Source organism: Bombus bifarius, unplaced genomic scaffold (assembly GCF_011952205.1).
Source record: "Bombus bifarius isolate JDL3187 unplaced genomic scaffold, Bbif_JDL3187 scf7180000009200, whole genome shotgun sequence".
NCBI lineage: Eukaryota > Metazoa > Arthropoda > Insecta > Hymenoptera > Apidae > Bombus > Bombus bifarius.
Window position 1 is genome coordinate 3,267,294 of NW_022884965.1, and position 20,130 is coordinate 3,287,423.

A 20,130-nucleotide genomic window follows, 5' to 3' on the forward strand; every position below is an offset into this window, starting at 1 on the left:
TTTGATTACTATATTTGCAATTGAAACATTAGGTATACTAATGAATAATCCAAATTTTTCAGTTAAGCTCATAGTTTATTTAAAAAACGATACAATACAAAAAGTATTGGCCGTTGTTTAACTTTAAGTGATCTATTAGGCAAGTAATGAATTCCATCACGGCAGAATGCTGCGTCTTTAGACAAGATTCAAGCCATTTTTGTATCTGATCCACTAATTGGAAGTGGGTATTGGATAAGGAGGCGTGTTACATCGATCGGAAAGGTGGTAGTCAGAAGGAGCAATGTCTAGTGAATAAGTTGGCTGCTGCAAGACACCAACCAACACTCATTATGATGCTTTTTGTCATAGAAGCAATGTGTGGCCTAACGTTGTTACGCAGCAATTTCGTAGAACATCCTGTTAGTGCCCTGACAATTGGATTTTGTATAAAGACCCAACATTATTCCGAGACGGAATTCAATTTTCGGTATTTCTCTTTTCTAAATAAACTTTGAATTTCTCTGGTAAATTTGGATTATTCATTTATACAGCTAACATTTAGATTAGACTTGAGTTACATACAAAGAATGTTCTCAGATTTAATCTAAGTTTACTAAACTTTCAAATTTGTAATTAGATATTACTATACTTTTTTTCATAACAATATCTGCAGTTAAAATACTTCAACCACAAGCTAGAATTATATTGAGAAAATAATTCTTTTCATGTTTATTAACAAGTCTGTTCACAATTTTGTAAAAAGACGTCAAATATTTATTAATTACACTATATCAGAAGGAAGCATGCAGTTAACAATCCTTCAGAGGGTCATTTTGTATAAATTGGTACAAGATGTAGCAGTGTGATTTAGAAGGTCGTGAGTCGATTAGGAACAGTTCGAGGAAACCGTTCCTGGTATCCATTTCCTCAGAGCAGTCGAAAAAACGATTTCGAAAATAATTAACTGGCGGGGACGAGCTCATTACGCGGCTTAATTAGTTGCCACTGGTATTTGTGTTCCTCGAGACTGCCACAGGAAAGCTTGACTGAATCGGCTACCGAATTATGTATGTCGATGTTCCCGCTTAGAGAACGCGCCTTTTATTGAGTTACCCCGCCTCCGGTTTTCAGCTGCGACCGTTTCCTGTAATACTTTTTCCGCCCAAACTGAAATGCTTCTTTGGTCAAAAAGTATCGTTAATGTCTTAATAAATAAATATTAATAAGATATTATTAAGAAAATAAGATTGAGGACTAATTAGATTTCTGTTTTTATAGATTATGAAAAATACCGAATGAGGAAATTAATCTTTTCTATAAAAGAAAATTATGACTGATTAGCAGACTGTGTATTTATGAGGCACTTGAAAGTGTAAAAATGTATTGACAGCACATAGCATGCAAAATTATATGAAACATTTAAAGTATACAACTATCTTTTCAGTTATAAGTGCTTATGAAAATTTATGTTTACATAAATATCCACCTATTCAAATCATACATACGGATCATAGTTGACAAGTTATAATTTAATTAATTGACACTTGCAAGATTGAAAATACCTAACTAAATTGAAAATTTTAAAACCTTGACTTATACTACTATGATTTTCAGTCTGCCCAATGATACATGAATATGCAACTTTTAAGTAACGTTGTGTTATTGAAGGTTCAGTTAGAGAATGGATAAAAATTTCGCCGGTTTCTATTTTTATCGACATGTGCCTGCGACGAAGTATAACCAGCAGGGTGGTTCCTTTGCCGGTGTATTTACCTACGTCCCATTGGAGTGGCGCAGCCCGTCGCAAAACGGTTTACTGGCCGCGTAAAACGGAGCACCGTGCCATTGGATCGCCCCCATACAGATATATATACATGGTGTGCGAGTGAGGAGGGTGGAGGAGGTGGTGGTCGTACTTGGCACTAACGACGGACGATTCATCATCCTGGGGGAAAACGAAAGGAGTGACAGAAATTGCGGTGATTTAGTAGGAAAAGACAGAGAACAGATGTTTAACCTTTCCACCGTATCTAGCCCCTGCATAGCCTCTATCTGCCTACTCCGCCGTCCACCTTGTCAGCTTCCAAACGTTCTTCGTTTCAAGTATATATCTATCTTGTGCTGATTTTTGGACAAGACGAGAAATTGCTAGATACTGGGTGAAACATTAGAGTTTCAAAATTAGGAAACTTATGGTAAACTTATGGTAAACTTAGTGATCTATTGGAAATTTACTGATTACTGACTTATTGGAAAAGATTTATACTTATATGCAAAACTTATCTTATTATGTAATGAGTAGATATTATCTTCACATGAATTTTACCTTGAAACTTATTCTAAATACTTTTCTGCAGATTTTAATCAACGTAAGCCTAAAGCAAGTTCCTTAAATCTTATCTGATTCTCTTCATCAATGAATATATAACATTATCAGTGTATTAAATTAAAAAGTCTACTATCCACGAAACGGAGAAGAAGAAACAGAAGAAGAAGATGAAGTAGAAAAACATAGTACAGTCACGGACGCCGATGGCAGGATTTCCATCGAGTTCTCGCGTTCGTAAATAAACCGGTGAAGCGTGGTGGGTCGCTATGTTTAGGTTAGGTGGTTTCTCAGATTTCTGGGATCACCATGGGAGAATGTGACAGGTCTTCCAGCTACCGGTCGGTTGCTTTACGATCACAAGTACGCTTCCAATTCACTGACGACTGCGTTTTAAAAAGAGAAAAGTGAAGAGATAGCAGCTACTCTTTTCCCTTCTAAGAAAGAATCTTTCTTGGTCTTGTAATACATAACTACCTTCGCGGCTTCGAAGTCCCTTTGCACAATTGAATTAATATTATTAACCTAATTCAGTAGTAATAAGATTGGTAACCAAAACAATCAACATTGGACAAGTGGATTTTATAAACTATAAGCTAACTGACTGTCCTATTTGACGCGTAATAGCAAAATCGGTTTGTCCAATAGAAACTTATAATTTAGAACCCGGTACATATCAATGCAATTGGTGACTTATAGTATAAAAGCATCGAAGAAGTTTATTCTCCCGAAAGGAACATTGAATCAGGTAATGTATTGGACTGAACTCCTACTTTTAAGTCTTAAACTACTTACACACACGATTATTCAAAATTTATTTCAAATTTTCTCTCAATTAAACATTATAGGTGAAAATGAAACAAACGTCAGAAATTGAATTGAAAATTTCGCCAGAAGAAGTAAGATACCCTTCTAAAATGAAAGGGAAATAGTGAAGACTAGTGAGTATCAGGTCAGTTAGTAAATTATTATGCAAATGGCTGGAAGAGATCTATTTTCTCAACGGAAGCATTAAACTAGGTACCACATTCAGGTAGACGTCTGTCCTCGAATCTTAATCTCTTCATACAACACGATTATTCAAAATTTATTAAAAGTCCCCTCTTGATTCAACACTTTAGATCAGAATGAAATAAACATAAGGAATTGAATTGAACATTCCGTTAGAAGAAGTAAGACTGCGTGTCCTTCTAATATGAAAGAGGAATAGTGGAGGGAATAACATGTCGAAAAGATCGAAACGAACATCCGGTGTATGTTGATTGGCCAAAAGACTGGCGGTTGACATCGTTTTTAGCCAATCGGACAAACTGGGCGTCGCTAGTTGCCGTTTCCTTGCAATAATATTTGCACTGGCTCGTCTAATCCATTAAGCCTGCCATCGGCTGACGTTTGGTAAATTATTTATCGGCTCTCCTCCGATGCTATTCCGTCCCTACTCCGCTTCGCCTGTCGTTCCTCGTCTTTCCACGATGCTTCTTTGAATTTACGATCTGGGAATATCCATACATTTCGCGCCTGAACTCGTTACGAGTTTTCGTGACGTCAGCTGAGCATTACGCGACCATCCCCGCTCTTTGAGCGTCGCCTGTTTCCGCGATAGAACTTCCGGCGTTGTTGGAACTCTGATGTGGGTACTGAGCGTGAAAGCATATGTCAAATTTTAATACTTGGAGTATTTCTGTAAATACTTGGAATTATCTGGCGAATTTCTAAGATTCTTCCGATTATCGGTGATTTGAATTGCAAAAGTGTAGAATCCCAAAATTTAGAGTTGTAAGTTTGGAATCACAATGCTCTTCTTGGTCAATGTCTTAACATAAATATTTTTCGTAGTATGTGTGTACAGTTTGTAGTATAATAATTAATATAATGTTTAAATATTTGATATATACTAGTATATGGAATGAAGTATTTGAGAAATACTCTGTAATTAAAGAAATTATTCTTCTCATTTTTCATTGATATATTAAATTTGTAAATTGAGAAAAATAGGGGAAAGGATTATCAAGGTACAAGAGAGATTTATATACTTAATAGTCAATTTTATTGCAATTCTCGCAATAGATATAAAAATACTGTACATTAGAAAGTCGTGCAAGTGCACGCTGATAGATAGTATTAAAAAATGCACTTTGGCATCGTTTTAAGGAATGGAAATCCAAGTGTTCACATGTCATAGGAAACTTTTTTGTAAAGTTATATTAATTCTTAATAAAAATATATCGAGAATTATATAAATATCCCAGTGGAGTGTAGCTATTTGTATAATTAAAAAGGCCAATCGGAATAAGTCAACAAATCTAGAATAATTTTAAAGAGAATGTTAAACTTGGAAGAAAGTTTTTATCTGACTTAAACTGAGGGGTCTCCACCGAGGATTTTAATTTATAATTTCTATTCTGATAATATAAATATATTATATATATGTATGAGAAGAAATTTTTCGTAGGAATTTTTTCTTCAATCTAAGTTAGAAAAAAATTCTAATATTTAATAAGTTTCGAATATTTACAGTATTTACAATATTATTTGGCGATAATTCGATGAGGAATAAATTATTGCGACTTCCTGCCACTTGTGATAGTGAAGTTAAGAGTGAACTTGTAAGAAAATATACATGCATTTTATAAATATTACTGTCTCGTTGGTTGAGAATGTACAATTTGGAAGTCTACATAATCTAGTATGTACAGGATTTTTGGTAGATTTAGCTGTATGTTCAAGGCACTCGAGATGTTCTTGAAAGCTTATAATTAAGGAGCTTACTATCATAGAAGGTACAATTTATGTGAAGAATTTTATACAGACGTGGAAAACATTAGCAATCTCGAGCTTTACATTGTAAATTAGTGCCTTCTTATTACTAAATGATCAATGTTAGTTTTTAATAATTTACAATACAACAAAAGTCCTTACATAATTATAGATTTTGCAAACAAACTTACTCGAGATTACTTTACATATATGTGTAAAATAATTTTATTTTCAAAATTCTCGTAGCTCTTATGAGATTAGAAGTTATTGAGTAGCCTAATGCCACTTACTTTAACTACGTATATGAAATCCATCTTTGGTTCTATCATTTAGCCCACTTGAAAACTAAATAACAGTATAAAAATCTGACACAATCACCGATGATTTGCAATTGTACATATTTGCGTGATGCATATTGTTTTAAATTGAGAAAATCAGATCTAAGGTATTAACATTGTGCAGGCCTGGATGAACACAGGATATAACATTCAATATTTATGAAAAGTTGACTTCAGTTGAACTAACAAACGAATTAATTGAAAAGTAGGTTGTTGCACCCGCTGTCGAAAATTCCACTTAATAATCTATCATTTTTTAGATATTGAGTATCGAGCCCAGAAGAAATGAGAGAATTGTGCTCGGATGACTTTGGTGACTAATTTTATTACTGATAAATAAAGGAATGCACAGGTACTAAATCTTTTTAGTAGAATTTTTGAAGACTAGAAAAAGAAGATTTTTTTGAATAGCGAAGAAAAGCTAATTTCTTGATTAATTGCGAATAAAATAAAATGTTATGCTTGGATTCTGGATCACTTACATCTGCACTTTCTTACAAAGAGAAAGATATACTATATTCTTCACTATCAAATATGGATCTTGAAATTTTGTGATATTATACTTGTCATCTCATTTAAATTCTTTAATAACCAATAATACCGATAATTCAAATTCTTAACAGAAATTTGAAGAGATATAATTATACGGAATAAAGAAAGTAAGAATCTTTAAGAAAAATCTTAAAAAAAAAAAAGTATTTTTGCATGAAACATCTTCCAAAACTGGTATGGTCTTTCAACGAGGAAAAAAGAAGGAACGGAGAAAGGAGAATAGCATTCTGACAGCTTCTCAAGGGGGACACTGATGGCACCTCGTTTGGAGGCAGGCTTTTTTTCACGAAGATTCAGTGCGGCAATAAAGACGCTGGCGGATTTAACGTAGCGTGTCTTCGTTAACCAAGTCAAACGCGGGCTTAACTTTTCCTTCTTGCCTTCTTGGTTTAAAATAACTGTTTGCTTTCGAAACGTTTCACGTAGAAACTCAGAAACAAAGCTCTAACAGAACTTCCATTCTAACTGTATGATACATATCTGGTCAAAAATTGTTCTCTTCTTTGGAATAAAAGAGAATGATGAAGAAAAAGAAGAAGAAATATGTATGAGATTCTGACCGACCTATCGGCGCCAAAATGCTCGTTAATGCTTCTCTGCCGGTTGTTTTGTTTAAGTTTCATCTACCCGTCGGAGCAGTTAGAGCTTGTTTCCACAACGTCGAGACGTTAGCCTGCCACGATCATCGAGGCTCGTAAAAAAAAACTCGTAAAATTGTAGCAATGACGCTACTGTCTATCGTGAATCTGGGAAAGGAAAATCGGACGAGTTCAGGGAATCCCTGCTGGTGCTTGCTGTATCATTTTGAAATTATTCTGATGTACGTATAATTTTAATGAAATTTGCAATTGAAAAATTATTTATACGAATTGGTAGAAACTCTGTGTTAAAATTAAAAAGTTAGGAAAATGCATTATAAATGCAACAAGTTTTCTCCTTATTGTTGATGGGACTATTGTATTGTAGAAATTTACATTGGTATGAATTTGTACAAATTACTAAAAGTTGTAGTAGAAATTAAAAAAAAATCGGCAATATTTGTTTGAATAGAAACTTGAATAGAAATTCTGTTTCTCTAGTTGGCAATTGCAGAACACGGGACCTAGCTGACTTTTCATTTAGAAGCAGAAGCCTCCAGAACCATAAATTCACCCTAATGGACTGGCCAGCGTTTCGAGAGGTAATGAAAGTAGCAAGAGAAAATCGTTTCGGGAATCTGGGCAATAATCGGCCATTGAATGACTTCATTGTACGTAGGAGCCCTCTTCCTAATGTTTGCAGGCAAACATCTTAAAAAAGTATCCACTTTAACTATATCTTTTTTGATAAATTCATTTATCACAGTAATACATAGAAAAATAAAAAATTATTATGGAAATTATCAAATCCTTAAATATTCAAACTTGCAAATTAATTAAATATTTCCAATAATTGGATTCATCAAAATTTATAAATGACTTACTTTTACTATGAAATTACAGATATCAAAAGCACCAATTAACTAACCGAGGGTACTAACGTAACTATAAGATCATTGTGAACCATGTTTCATCATTTTCGTCATTTAGATTCGTTAAAATTAATAAATCTCTTTAACCAAATTCCAAGATCACCGACGTAACCAACATGATGATTTTGGACGATACCTCATCACATTGACGGAAGCGAGAAGAGATCAGTTAATAAGATGCTCCATACGCTTTCACACGGTACAGAAATTGCGGAGGAATTGGCTAGCCGGCCAAAGCCACTCCACTGTTAATAGAGCGACGTGGAGGCGTAAATTATTGGCTTACATTATATCGTATAGACCTAACCGTTGATCTATAGCGGCGTAAAGTCGACTGTCGCGATTATATTTCAAAGAGCGGTCAATAAAGCACGTCACTGGCCCTCCACTACGAATAATTGCTGTTAATTATTTATGTACAACGGTCAGCAAGTGTGACAGCATCTCTTCACCATCAAATCTTTGGTTTTTCCATATAGATTGCTTCAGAATATAGTATATATCATTTAATAGTAATATGAGAAGTGGAAAATTCAATTTTTGATCTGAAAGATGCTAATCGGTAGACTAGATTGGATGGTCGCGACAATTCAAATTTGTATAGATACAACCAAAGATGTAGAAACTAAATATGACAAATGCTTCTTTTGCTATGGATGTTCTATATATTCTTGCACGGTATGTGCATCCTGTATATTTTTGCATATTCAAATTTCCTATAGATACAAGTATTCACAGTGTACAAACAATTTCAAACCGTCAGTTTATATTATCTTCTTCCGATCAGTCGTAATTTCGTTATTTTCGTGCCAGCGAAAATAAGAAATCCACGCTTGACTTTATAATGAACTTGCGTGATTTCCACCTTTTTGTGATAATATGTTATACTGCTTAACCTACAATATCGTGCGAGAGACGTGGTATGTTGATTGGGCTAAACATAAACAACACGTGCGAGAGACGTGTTACGTCGATCAGGCCAAGCATAAATAACACGTATGAGAGACGTAGTACATCGATGTTATTGATTTATTATTTATTTCAAGATAATAAATCTTTCCTGTTCAATGCTCAATCGGTAGTAACTACTTATCAAACATCTTGCAAATGAAAATTAATTGTATCTTACACATGCATTTACATATCAGAGGCGACTGTACGATTTACACAATTTCGAACGTTGTTGTGTTGTTTACCACACGCTATTTGAACTTCGTGGAAATTGTACGGCATGGGGATTAAATAATCGTCGAGCCTTCTCGAAGCTCTGTGTCCTGAGGTTTATGGAAGTATTTACACAGTGTCCAAGCGTTGATTAAGGGTTTTAAGTAACTTTTACCTTGTTGAGCGTGACACAGACTTCTCTAGAGATTAGAATTCCAGTCGTCTTCCATTCTCCAAACGCTAAAAGCGTATGAGAGTTTCTCGTGGGCCATGTAACTGCACGACGACGAAGTTATTTCTCTGGCAGCTAGGACAGCGCTTCTTGGATTTCTTTCGCCTGGAAGAAGACAGGAAATCGAGCTTGATTAATTCCCTCTGGACTTCATCCTTGGACCGGTGTATACTGTAAGGAATGAAATTCCGAGTATTGGAACGAGAAATGTCGCAATCGCGAGGATAAGAATGGCAAAATTTAGAATTGTTAGAAAAGTTTAGAATCCTAAGGCCTAGGATTGCAAAAATTTGGAAGCCCAAAGCTCAGAATTGTAAAAGCTTAGAATTTCAAAGGTAAAAATTGTAAATGTTTGGTATCTTAAAACTTACAATTGTGAAAGTTAAAAATCGCATAGTTGAGAATAATGAAAATTGAAATTCCAAAGCTTGTAATACCAAATTTCAATATCCTAGAAGCTTACAGTCCCAAGAAGAATTCTCGATGTTATTGAAACTCCAAATATTGTAACAGGAAATACTAAAAATTTCAAAGCTTGCCTTTATACATTGGGATGAAAAGTAAAAGAATGAGAGCTGAAGGATCCATGTTCCGGCGCAAGCAAGTAAAAAGAATGCACGTCGAGACGAAGGGAGAAACGTCATGGGATATCAGTTAAGCAAAGTGAAAAAGAAACATGGAAGAGCGGTATTCGCGGTTGCAGCGCTGAAAACGGACCAATCGTCGTGTTCGGGACAGTTAGCGTGTCTCGATATCTTTAGTCACCTGAAGTTATGGTATATCGTCGCCATTTGGTTTGCACTAGGTCGCCTTGTACTCTGTCAATCATGGCTAAGATACTGGGATGCAAAAAAACTAACGAAGACACGTTCCCCCCTTGCTACGATATCGACAGAAGCTGTTTTTGCTCCGAGAAACCATCATAAATCTCATAAAGACTTTGATTTTAAGCTGGAGAGAGATACCAAAAAATTGGCAACTTTATTTTCACCTTTGTTTAAGAAGACTATGGATGTATAAATTAATGTTGAAATTAGGATAAGAGATCAGTCAGCTTGAACAATAAGACAGGTTTATCTATCTTTGAAAACCTTAAACATTCATTTTTAATAAGCTATTCTAAGAATGATCTAATTTACTATAAAACTTTTTTTAGGTTCCATCGCAGATCTCTCAATTTCCATTAACTGAACAACGGCAGAAGCTTAATTTATCCTTAGAAACCATGTCATGATAATTTCTTCTATGTTCTATCACAAATATTCTCAATTCTCATCTTTATCCAAGATAATACGAAAGATCCAGCAAACGTGCTAAACATGAATTAGGAAACTAAGCAACCTGAACAAAGAAGAAGAGATAAATTGTTTCATGTAAACAAATGCAGCTTCCAGAAGCTTCGTAGAAACGTTAGATCCCCTGTTTGCTCACCTATCAATTTATAAACATTGTTTAGCTGACGACAAACCGAGTCGAGTGAGGAAAGATGTTTACCTGAAGGACTAGCTCCAGGAATGACACAGCTACTTAACATGGTTTCTGACATTCGAATCGGAGGACCACTTCTTCATGGGGGTCTGTTTAATTACGGGACTACTTTAAACAAACGCGAGCTAGTTTCTATAAACATGTGCTCTTGGCTGAAGAAAGGTACCGACGGAGACTTTGCTACTTGCTATCAAGCATTGCTACTTCGATATTCGGATATGTTTAGAGATGTGCAATACACCATTCATCTTGATAACAATGTTTTTGTATCGGAACTGAAGCGCTCAAGTAGAAGAAACGAGTCGATATTTATTTTCACATAAAAATTGAATATGTTTGAAAGAATATTAAAAATTGCAAAATTCGATTTATTATCAAATTGTCATATTACTATATTCTTAGTAATTTGTTAACTTTCAATTGTTTAATTTATTTCAAAAACAAATTCTTTATATTGGGCCAGATTATTAAGATTTCAGCTCCGAAGATTCTAAGATTTTACTTATTTCAATATCTGAGTTTCAATGTTAGAATCAAAGAGTTTGGAATAAAAAGAACAAAGCGATACTGATTACATACTTCAAATTGCTTTCAAAATACATACATAAATTGAAGGAATGCGAACTAAAACTCCACCAGAAGACTCACCACCATCCTCGCCGCCATCGGTGTTTTCCGTGTTGCAGTGCAACACCTGGAACAGGAAGTCGATATACCTAGTGGCCAGTTTTAGCGTTTGAATCTTGCTTAACTTGTCACTGGGCAACGTGGGTATGATTTTTCTGAGCGCAGCAAACGCCTCGTTCAAACTCTGAGTCCTCTGTCTCTCCCTCACATTTGCCATCACTCTCTGAATGTGTATTTCTTCAGAAGTTCCACTCTTTCTTCTAATATTCCTCGTCAAGACAGCACTGTTTTCACTACTGCAAGATTTTCTTTTTCTTCCATAAGTTTTCTTCTCTGCTTGCTTGCACCTCTGCTCTATATCAGGCTTATATTCAATCGCCTCCATGTGATGGTAGCCCTGTTGTGCTTGTCTAGGTGCCATCTCTTCACCTCCGGAGGAGTACATCTGTGGTGATGGTGTCAAATAAAGACTTTGTTCATGATCTCTGCTATGGTCTGATAAGAATCCTGGGGAATTATCATGGGGACGCCTGTCATAATCGGTCTGAAGCTCTCTCAAGATCTTGCCATTAGGATGCTGCTCCTGGTACCTTTTCTCGTCAGAGTTTTCATACATCAAGTAAGTAGGTTCTTGATAGACCACTTGATGGTGGTGATGATGAAGGTGATGATGGGCTTGATATCCAAGCTCCTCGTCATCTCTGTGTTCCGGAGGGCTACTCAGATCCATCAAATGTTTTGAAGGTGAAAATCTCTCGTAATGATGAGGAGAATTGCTAGCAGAGCTGTCAGCGCTATGTGGAATACCAGAACTGTCGTTGTTATCTAGTAGATAAAGTCCTTGGATCCTCTGCGCCTGAAGACTCACTGGTTGCATATTTGAAATCCACTTTGCAGCTATTTTCAACTAATCACCACTGTTGGATACACTGTAAAGGATGCTATATAACGGTACACGGGGTGGAACGACTGGTGGCTAAGGTTACCAATAAACATACGTCTCTGCTCCAAAGTTCAGAGTCGTCTGAAGGAACCGGCCCTCGGACTGCCTCTTCATGTCAACCAGGAACCCCGCCTCCGGCTATAGAACCGTACCCCTACCCTTCACCGCGTACTGCTCCCCTACCTGGCCCCTCTGTCTTCCTAACCTAATCCCTCCCTCGTTCTGGGACGGTTTCTTTTATCCGTCGCGTCCATCAGTCCCCACCCACGAGATTCCTCTGTTGGAAAGAAAAAGATGCACTGAAAGGGCGTTTGGGAGGTTGGAGAACGCGATCGGGCATCTACAAAGTTGTAGCCATTATCAAAGAGGTAGACAGACCCGGGAGGGGAGAGATGAGATGGGTGAAAGTGGAATTTGGACACTTTCAGACGATTTATATTTTTTTCCCATTTAGTTCCCCTGATTTATCTCTTTTTTTTTTTGTAACGAAGTCTCTTCGCTTCTTGTATAAAGAAGAGATTCGAGTGCATGAGAGTATAGTTTTGTATTTGTGAGATATGCTACTTAAAGGTTTGTTTCATCTGAGTATTTGGTTTTCAGATCTTGTTGATGGAGATTTTATAAAGTTTTATGCGGAATGATTGATGATCTCTCTGTGTTGCCTCGGTGATCTTGATCTGCAAGAGTGGAGAGGCTAGAAAGAGAGAGTACAAGTTGGCTGGATGATGTGTGCGAGGGAGATGGTAGGCTGTGAGTAGGGAGAAGGAGTGGAAAGGGAGATATGATGGAGAAGGATAGAAGGCTCGAGGGACGACCCATGTTGAATATTTATATCGTGAGGAGCCAGTGAGAATAAAGCGGGGGATAGCCAGGAACACGCTCCGATGTGCGAAACTTTGCATTCACTTGGCGCGAAAACGCGCGATTCCTCGGCTTCCTTTCGTTTACTTATCATTGTGATAGCGTTCCTTTCTTCGAGTATGAATCTTTCTTCAGATCCCTTTTTTTTTAACGCCATACATAAATCATTTATTGATGCCCATTTAATCATAACTAGATGATAATGAACTATCATACAATATCGACTCATCTCTACTAATTCATCTCATCTATTTTCAATTTTAGCGTCCATAGTTCAGTATCTTTTACAATTATATTCTCCCAATTTGCTTCTTTTATTATTTCTCTACGTAATCCTTATTAGGTTTAATTATCCTGATCAGTCTAATTATAAACCACCCCTAAAATATCAATGTACCTCTACTAATCCGTTTCATACATCTTTTTATATTGGTTTTATCCTGGAAGCTGCCTGAACATATACTCCTCCATGCTCTACCACTTGCATACATGGATAAACCAAGCACCATAAATCTTCTCAAGCAACAATGGTGTAACTCGAGGCATCAAGTATCGGCGCCTAGGTTCGCAGACGTTTTAATCGAGGGTATGCTGAGATTGGTGTGTTTTCGCGGATTGAAATTAATGCATCAGGCGTGGAACGATTGAAAATCACGCGTGGAAGAGCACAACTCCAGCGTGGCGAGGTTGGGTGATGGATGACCAGGCTGGATTGCCGAGACGTGTTTGTTGTGACGGACGAAAGCTCTTTTGAAGGTGTCTATAAATTCCGCGTTTCGAGCTTCCACGGGTTCCACGGTTTTCCTACCCGGTGCCGTGATTTACCATTCCCCGTCCAGCCACGCCTGTGTAAAATTTAGTTGTGGGGGTGGCGACTAAGCCAAACGAATCTCTAGATTAATCAGGAAAATCTGCTTACGCTAATTCCAAACTTTTACTGCGCTAAATTTCTTCTATGATTCGTATATTTCTCGTTGTACGTTGTTTCGGTTAATGTTTTACATATAACTAAAGTATATAGTCTTTTTGTTATTTTTAATTTAAATATCAATCTAAGTCTCTGTAACAATCAGTTCATGTAATGTTCTTCTAAGTTCGAAAGTTTTGTTTTCTCTAATATGTTATTCATCTGTTTACAGTTTGGATTTACATATAGCGATGAATAAGATCTGGCATCAACAGGAATGAGAAATGGAATACAATTTTCCCATAAATCGTTACACGTATTACAATGAAAAGTACACGAAGATCCATTTTCAGTGAAACGTACGTATTCTTGGCTCTGTAGACTTAATTTCTAGGTTTATTATCAATTTCTTCCTTCATTACAATCTTTCACAACTAATAACAAAAATTCTCATTTCAAAGTGGAATTCTCATCTCATTCTGATCTTGCAAGAACATAACCTCAAAGAGTAAGCATTATTACATTAAAATACTTCCATGTCGTCATTAATAGGTGTTAAACCAAGGTAGCAATCTATAGAGAGACTTTCGAACGTTTGAGGAAGTCTCAGAGCAAGCGTCTGGGTTTGTCGTCAACGTCGGAACACGTTTATCGAAAGTGAAGACATTAGCGCGGCTTCATCGTCTCTCCCGTTCACTTCTGGGAAGCGAAACGACCAAGCAGAAAATCCCGGATCCTGGCTCGTGGCCAACTGAAAATCAGATCGCCAATAAAGAGGCCGATAAATAACGCGGCCAAACACCAAAATAATACTCGTTGCTGATCAAAGTCGAATAACTCGCGGCGTTTTCCTGACCCCTCTAGCCTTCCCTTGCAGCTGAAAACCTCGAGGGGTTTGGCCACGAATCGACCTGATTTTTTGACACTTCTACGCTTATACATACAGTGCCTCGTGAAAGTATGAATTATTACAAGGACTCGACTTATCATAGAAAATATTTATGTACACACCTATTATGCGTGTTATATAAAACATTGTAAAGTTTCATTATCGCTATAAAGAGACACGACTGTCGATTATATTGGCGAAAGGAGATCAATCTGAAGATGTATATAGAAATCACGAGATAATGGCTTAGTAATATTAGATTGTTTAAAACGTTCCTAACTTCAGAAAGTTAAAGAAGATTAATCTAGAACTTGAATTTTTGCCATCTATAATGAAACAAAAGGATTAAAATATATTTTAAATATTTGGAGGCAGGAGAAAAAATTAATATGAATTTGAGTCACATAACATCATAAGACATTAAGGTATTTTTATTATTTCTTCTCCTTAGAAGCTTTTTTTATTAGTTAGAAATGAGAATACACGTTTCGCAATGTAGTAAAAGATACTTCAAAAATTTGTAGGAGACGAAATTAAACGAGCATCGTTATTCAGGGTCTCCAGGAGGAGAGCTCATCTACGCAGCACACAAGGGGTTGTACACGTGCGTGCGCGTTCCTGCCGCACGCACCGTTTCACGATATTAACGCGGGCTTAATTGCGCGTACTGGGGCGCATTTAATCGGTGTACATGCGAATGTGTGCCTCGTCGTGCACCGCTGCAGGTTAAGAGTCTTCAGAGGCTCCTTTTTCTGCCAACGACTACGTTTTATGGCTTCCTTCCTTGCCCATGCCTTCGTCGAAACAAGAAAACAAATTGATATATATTCTCCTTTGTTTTCTTCATCTTTTCCTATCCCTTCAAGAAGGACGGTTATATTTTTCTGTATATATATGTAAAAAATTGTTTGAAAATACCAAGTTTCATTTAAAAAGTAGATTACGTTTCATCTTCAAAAATTATTTAAAAATTCCTGGTTTCAAGATCAGGCTGCAGTAAGCAAAGACGTTTTATATTATTAGCAAATAATACAAGCAAAAAAGTTTTATATCATTCCAATTACGTATTTACTGTGATAGGTCCTTGATATCCTTTTAATTATGTTAATATCTTAGGTAATATAACTGTTAGAAATTGGAGTGGATATCCAAAAAGTTGAGCAATACTGGCACAAGATGATCTAGATTTAGGATCTAGAAATTTCCGTGGAGAGAGGGAACTTCTTTCACATAAACGGCTACGTGCTATTTCTACCTGTTTCTAATGGTACCTGATTAGAGACAAGGGTCACTCAACTTAATTCCTTGGAAGCGGCGCACGGTCGCTGTAAATCCGATTTGGTGGAAATTTACGAGTCACCTTGTTTACAGTTACTGCAGTTTGCAGTGATTAAGATCTCCGGTATGCCAGGTTGAATCCAGCCACCAGCAAAACTATTAGCACCTGGCGAGAGGCGAGCATCTTCGACAAGTCCTCCATCATAGTCATAAAACGGCGCTGGTGCGTCTACGACCATCTAGCCGTTACGACGGGGAATCCCAAGAAGCTTATTCCGAAGTGATGGTTAGTGTTTAAAAAGGTGAATTATGCGAAGGCGAATGCAGTGGATTTTTATTGAAAATATCAAGGAAAATATTTCTAAACATGCTTATTGCTGCAGGTGATTGATCAAAGATTAACTTGATCGAGGAAATCTTCCATTTTGCAAATCTTCCTTATTCTAAAAAAGCTTCTCCCAAGTTGCATAACACATTCTCAACGCGAGAATTGATTGTAATTTCAACAAATAAATAAAGAAAAAAAAAAGTTGCATAACACATAGCTTTCAAGCCTACGGACGTTTATGCTAGCCTGTGAAGAATGGACGGCGTACATTGTGGCAATAGGCATGGAATAATGGCCCATGTGTCGTTACGTCGAGTCGACCGTGCCGTTTGTGAATTGCATTTACGAGCAGAACGGAAACTCGGAACATGTGTTTGCGACCTGCCGAAAATTCCCTGGTTTCCTTACAGGCACATGTTTCCTTACAGGGAAAAAGGTAAAAGACGAGAACTTGTCCCAGGACATCAGCATGTTTTTCCTGCCATTCAAATCTTCTTATGCGACCATTCATACTTGTATAATTAACGAACAGGTTACGAATAATATCTTCGTACTTGAATTTCTGCAAAATGTAACATTAAATAACTAATTTAATGGCTAATCCAGACAAGCCGCCAATTGGTAATGTGTAATTGATAATTGCAATAAATGCAATTGATTGGTGATAATAATTGAGTATTGAGTATTGTCTATTCTCATTGAGTCAAGATTATTTCAAATTTGAGGCCATCGTCGATTCATAATATTATATCACCATTACAAGAAAAACTAATCTGGGAAAGTTTCAAATAAATATACGTTTGATTATACCAAGCATCACTTCTCAGTCATTTTATTAGCAGTGTAATAAGAATTAATATCAATTAAATTGGTGCTTATAATTAGACTGGCAATCTTCATGCATTTATAGGAAATTTAAAAAACGTGAAAATGTATAGAACGTGAAATGTACAGATCATTGTTTAGATTATATTTCTTCGTCTATGTTCAGGAAATTCATTCATAAAGCTTATAAAATTTTCAGATTGTGTACGTGCCCGAAGACTATGCAACTTTCCTACCTTGGGCTTATTGCTGTTACTCCGGATGACGGTACCGTGTGTTCAACACATGGCGAAAACGATGGCACCGGTGCAAACATTGTAGAAACTATCTGTCGGCGTGGATCGTAAAGGCAACGTTTATAATGCGCATGGCCTAGTCCCAGGGACACTTTGTGCACATGGGCAATAACGTTGGCTGAGAAGCCATAGGAGACATTGCTGTAGTAGAAGTTTCAAGTTTACGGACCGAAAACCGACGAGCACTCATTCCGTTCGTGAATCAAGATCTTCGTCTTCCAGCATGTCTATCGTTCATTGTGATTAACCTCATCGTGGATGCACTTAACCACGTTGTAGGGATTTTACTATGTGTAGCTGAACGATTGCTGATGTTCAAAATGATGTTCAGCTTGTTCTTCAGTTATTTTCGGACATTTCTATTATTACTGAATCGTAGGTTTTGTCCAAGTCCGATCTTCTGAGGTAATATCGATTTTAACGAATCTCTTCACTAACAAACTTGATTAGTTTAGTCCTGTATTAATAGTATGCCGTTTATTAAAAGCAATGGTTATCGGAAATAGCGGCTGTGTTAACGATAGAATTAATATTAGAAATAATACAGTTCATTCTAGATTGAACTAGTCAAATTTGATACTGAAGAGATTTGTCAAACTTGGTACATATTAACTATACTGGTCCATTATATCGTTTCAATTATTTAACTTGTCTGTTAATCTTGTTAATTTAAAACAATGTGTAAAATTGACGCCGTTGATGTTGTTTGATGATAACCGTAGACGAAGCAGCAGGTATATTGAAAAGATTTGGTAGATTGTAAATATTAAAGCAAGTCACGGTGAAAGGACTTGTGATCGGTAAAAGTCCGTATTTCAGATTAGGAGCCCAGAAAAATATTTACGTTTAGAACAATAGGCAGATCATTAGCTATTGGTTTTCTAATGTTCACGTATACCATTATGTATATATCTTAATGCATATAGGGTGGTTGGTAACTGGAGGTACAAGCAGAAAGGGGGTGATTCAACGTGAAAAAAGAAATCGAAAATATAGAATAAAAATTTTTCGTTTGAGGCTTGGTTTTCGAGAAAATGAATTTTTGCTCGGTACGCGTGCACTTTATCGCGTCTCGTTATAACAGATCTCGCTGTAGATCGTTGTCTCGATGGAAAAATTAAAAAAAAAAAATTTCTTATTCTACATACCACCAGTTATCAACCACCCTGTATATCACTTTGACACAAACTGAAATGTTCTTTGCCTTTTTCGCAAGGAAACAGCTTATACAATTGGATATAGAATTATGAACATTTTGTACATTCTATCAATCAGTTTGAATTTATTCACTGACAGAGTACAAATAATTTTATGTTCTTTTGATCAGTTTAATGACAGTTTCAGAATAACTTGTTGCCAATAATGACGTATAATCTATAGAAGCACACCATGAAAGGAAGAGTGGCGTGGATAAGCACTTTTATTAGCAAGTCAAGAGGACCTGCATTGTGAGAAGCACTTGTCGCCATTCAAGAATCACAAAGACCATTTGACTCTGGTCTCGTGCCTCCTTTGAATCCTGTTTGCCTCCTATTCAACAAGACTGCTTGCTTTCTTCCTTTCTGATGAAAATTCGAAGCATCCTCCGGATAAAGAAATATTCCTATGTAAAAAAGAATTTTTTATTTCTACGCCTATATAGAAATATTGCTCCTCTTCTGATATTCTTATTCATAAAGATTATTTCACGGTGAAGTATACAGATGAAAATTTTCTACCTTACATTATTCCTAAGCTTTCTATACTTCTCTATAAGACAAAATTAAGTTAGATATCAACATTAATCAATTGACCAGAGTCTCAGACTCATAGTCTCAGAATAACAATTTTTATTGTAATTTAATTTATTATTTTTTAGATGTTTCCCTAGAATCATGGGTTCTGCGAAGGTAGCTTTTTCACGAGAGACTGGCTCTCTCTCTCCGGCTCGCGCTACCTATTTGCAGTAGGCGACCTACCTTCACTGATCTTTCTGCAATCCTGGTGAACACATGTCAGGATTCTACCAATCATATAAACTGGAGAAATTTGGCAAACACGTGCTGATCATATGGTACGGTGCAGGTTTAATGAAATTCTAGTCACGTTGCTTATGTTTCCTGTATTGCTTGGCAATTATTCTACCATCCCAAAAATCTGGAAGTGTTTTTGAAACGGCAGGAAGATTGCTTACATAAACAGCAGGAGATGTGCTTGGAAAAATCACAGGTAATGTACGTTTGAACATAATTTTTAATTACAAATTATTGAGATTACTAGTATTATGATTTACTAATTAAACAGCAATACCGAGCTTATATATTGTCCTTTTTTTGGAACAGTTTTTGAATGGAGAATAATTCTGGAATTAAATATTTTAATTTTAGAATATTTTTCACAGTTAAATGTTAATCCCAGTATTAAATATTAACTTCGAAATATTTTCAAATTAAAAATGAATCCTCCGCTACATTAAATACCAATTCCAGAGTAAAGAAGAATATTAAGTAGTAAAAATATCCAACTGCCTACATATAATTTTTCACGTTCCTGTTTTCTTTGTAGCAGGTTCTTAAAAATCTAAGGATTGATGAAGGTGGATCATCCGCAGAGTTTAGAAGGATCTCCCGCTAGCTCTAACAATTATGTTACAGAAAACTTAACAATAAAAGTGATTATCCTCGTAGTGGTTGGCAATTAATAAGCTTTTGTTGGCCTAAGCTCATAAATTATAACGGCCAATTTAGAAAAACTTAGGGTTACATGATTATCGACGCGTGCATGCAAGGACTATGTGAAAACATTTCTTTTTTATTTATTTGTTGAAATTACAATCAATTCTCGCGTT

General features: G+C 36.3%; 1 protein-coding gene and 1 long non-coding RNA gene across 7 annotated transcripts; one reads left to right on the top strand and one right to left on the bottom strand.

Annotated features, from left to right (window-relative positions):
- Positions 1–1,045: 1,045 nt before the first annotated feature.
- On the top strand, positions 1,046–5,737 carry LOC117214408. Its single transcript, XR_004488861.1, has 4 exons — positions 1,046–1,173; positions 1,261–2,177; positions 2,340–3,056; positions 4,826–5,737. It is a non-coding gene; the product is annotated as an uncharacterized LOC117214408 (long non-coding RNA).
- A 685-nt stretch (positions 5,738–6,422) lies between these two features.
- LOC117214381 (heart- and neural crest derivatives-expressed protein 1-like) lies at positions 6,423–14,941 on the bottom strand. Of its 6 annotated transcripts, none has more exons than XR_004488844.1 (3): positions 10,954–14,941; positions 8,822–8,966; positions 6,423–6,435 (listed from the first exon to the last, which is right to left on the bottom strand). XR_004488844.1 is itself a non-coding variant. In XM_033460475.1 (3 exons), the coding sequence occupies exons 1-2, from the start codon at positions 11,851–11,853 to the stop codon at positions 8,830–8,832; spliced, it is 993 nt and encodes a 330-aa protein (XP_033316366.1). In that variant the 5' UTR covers positions 11,854–14,941; the 3' UTR covers positions 6,423–6,435; positions 8,822–8,829. The 6 variants fall into 6 exon arrangements, 5 of the variants coding, with proteins under 5 accessions (XP_033316366.1, XP_033316363.1, XP_033316364.1 ...); XM_033460475.1 differs by having other exon boundaries at positions 10,998–14,941; XM_033460472.1 differs by lacking the exon at positions 6,423–6,435 and having other exon boundaries at positions 7,369–8,966; positions 10,998–14,121; positions 14,210–14,941.
- Positions 14,942–20,130: the final 5,189 nt, after the last annotated feature.

Coding starts and splice junctions, on each gene's coding strand:
- LOC117214381 (XM_033460475.1), bottom strand. CDS start 11,853: ATGCAACCAGTGAGTCTTCAGGCGCAGAGGATCCAAGGACTTTATCTA. Junction 8,967..10,997: donor CGATGGCGGCGAGGATGGTG/GTGAGTCTTCTG, acceptor GTCTTCTTCCAG/GCGAAAGAAATCCAAGAAGC.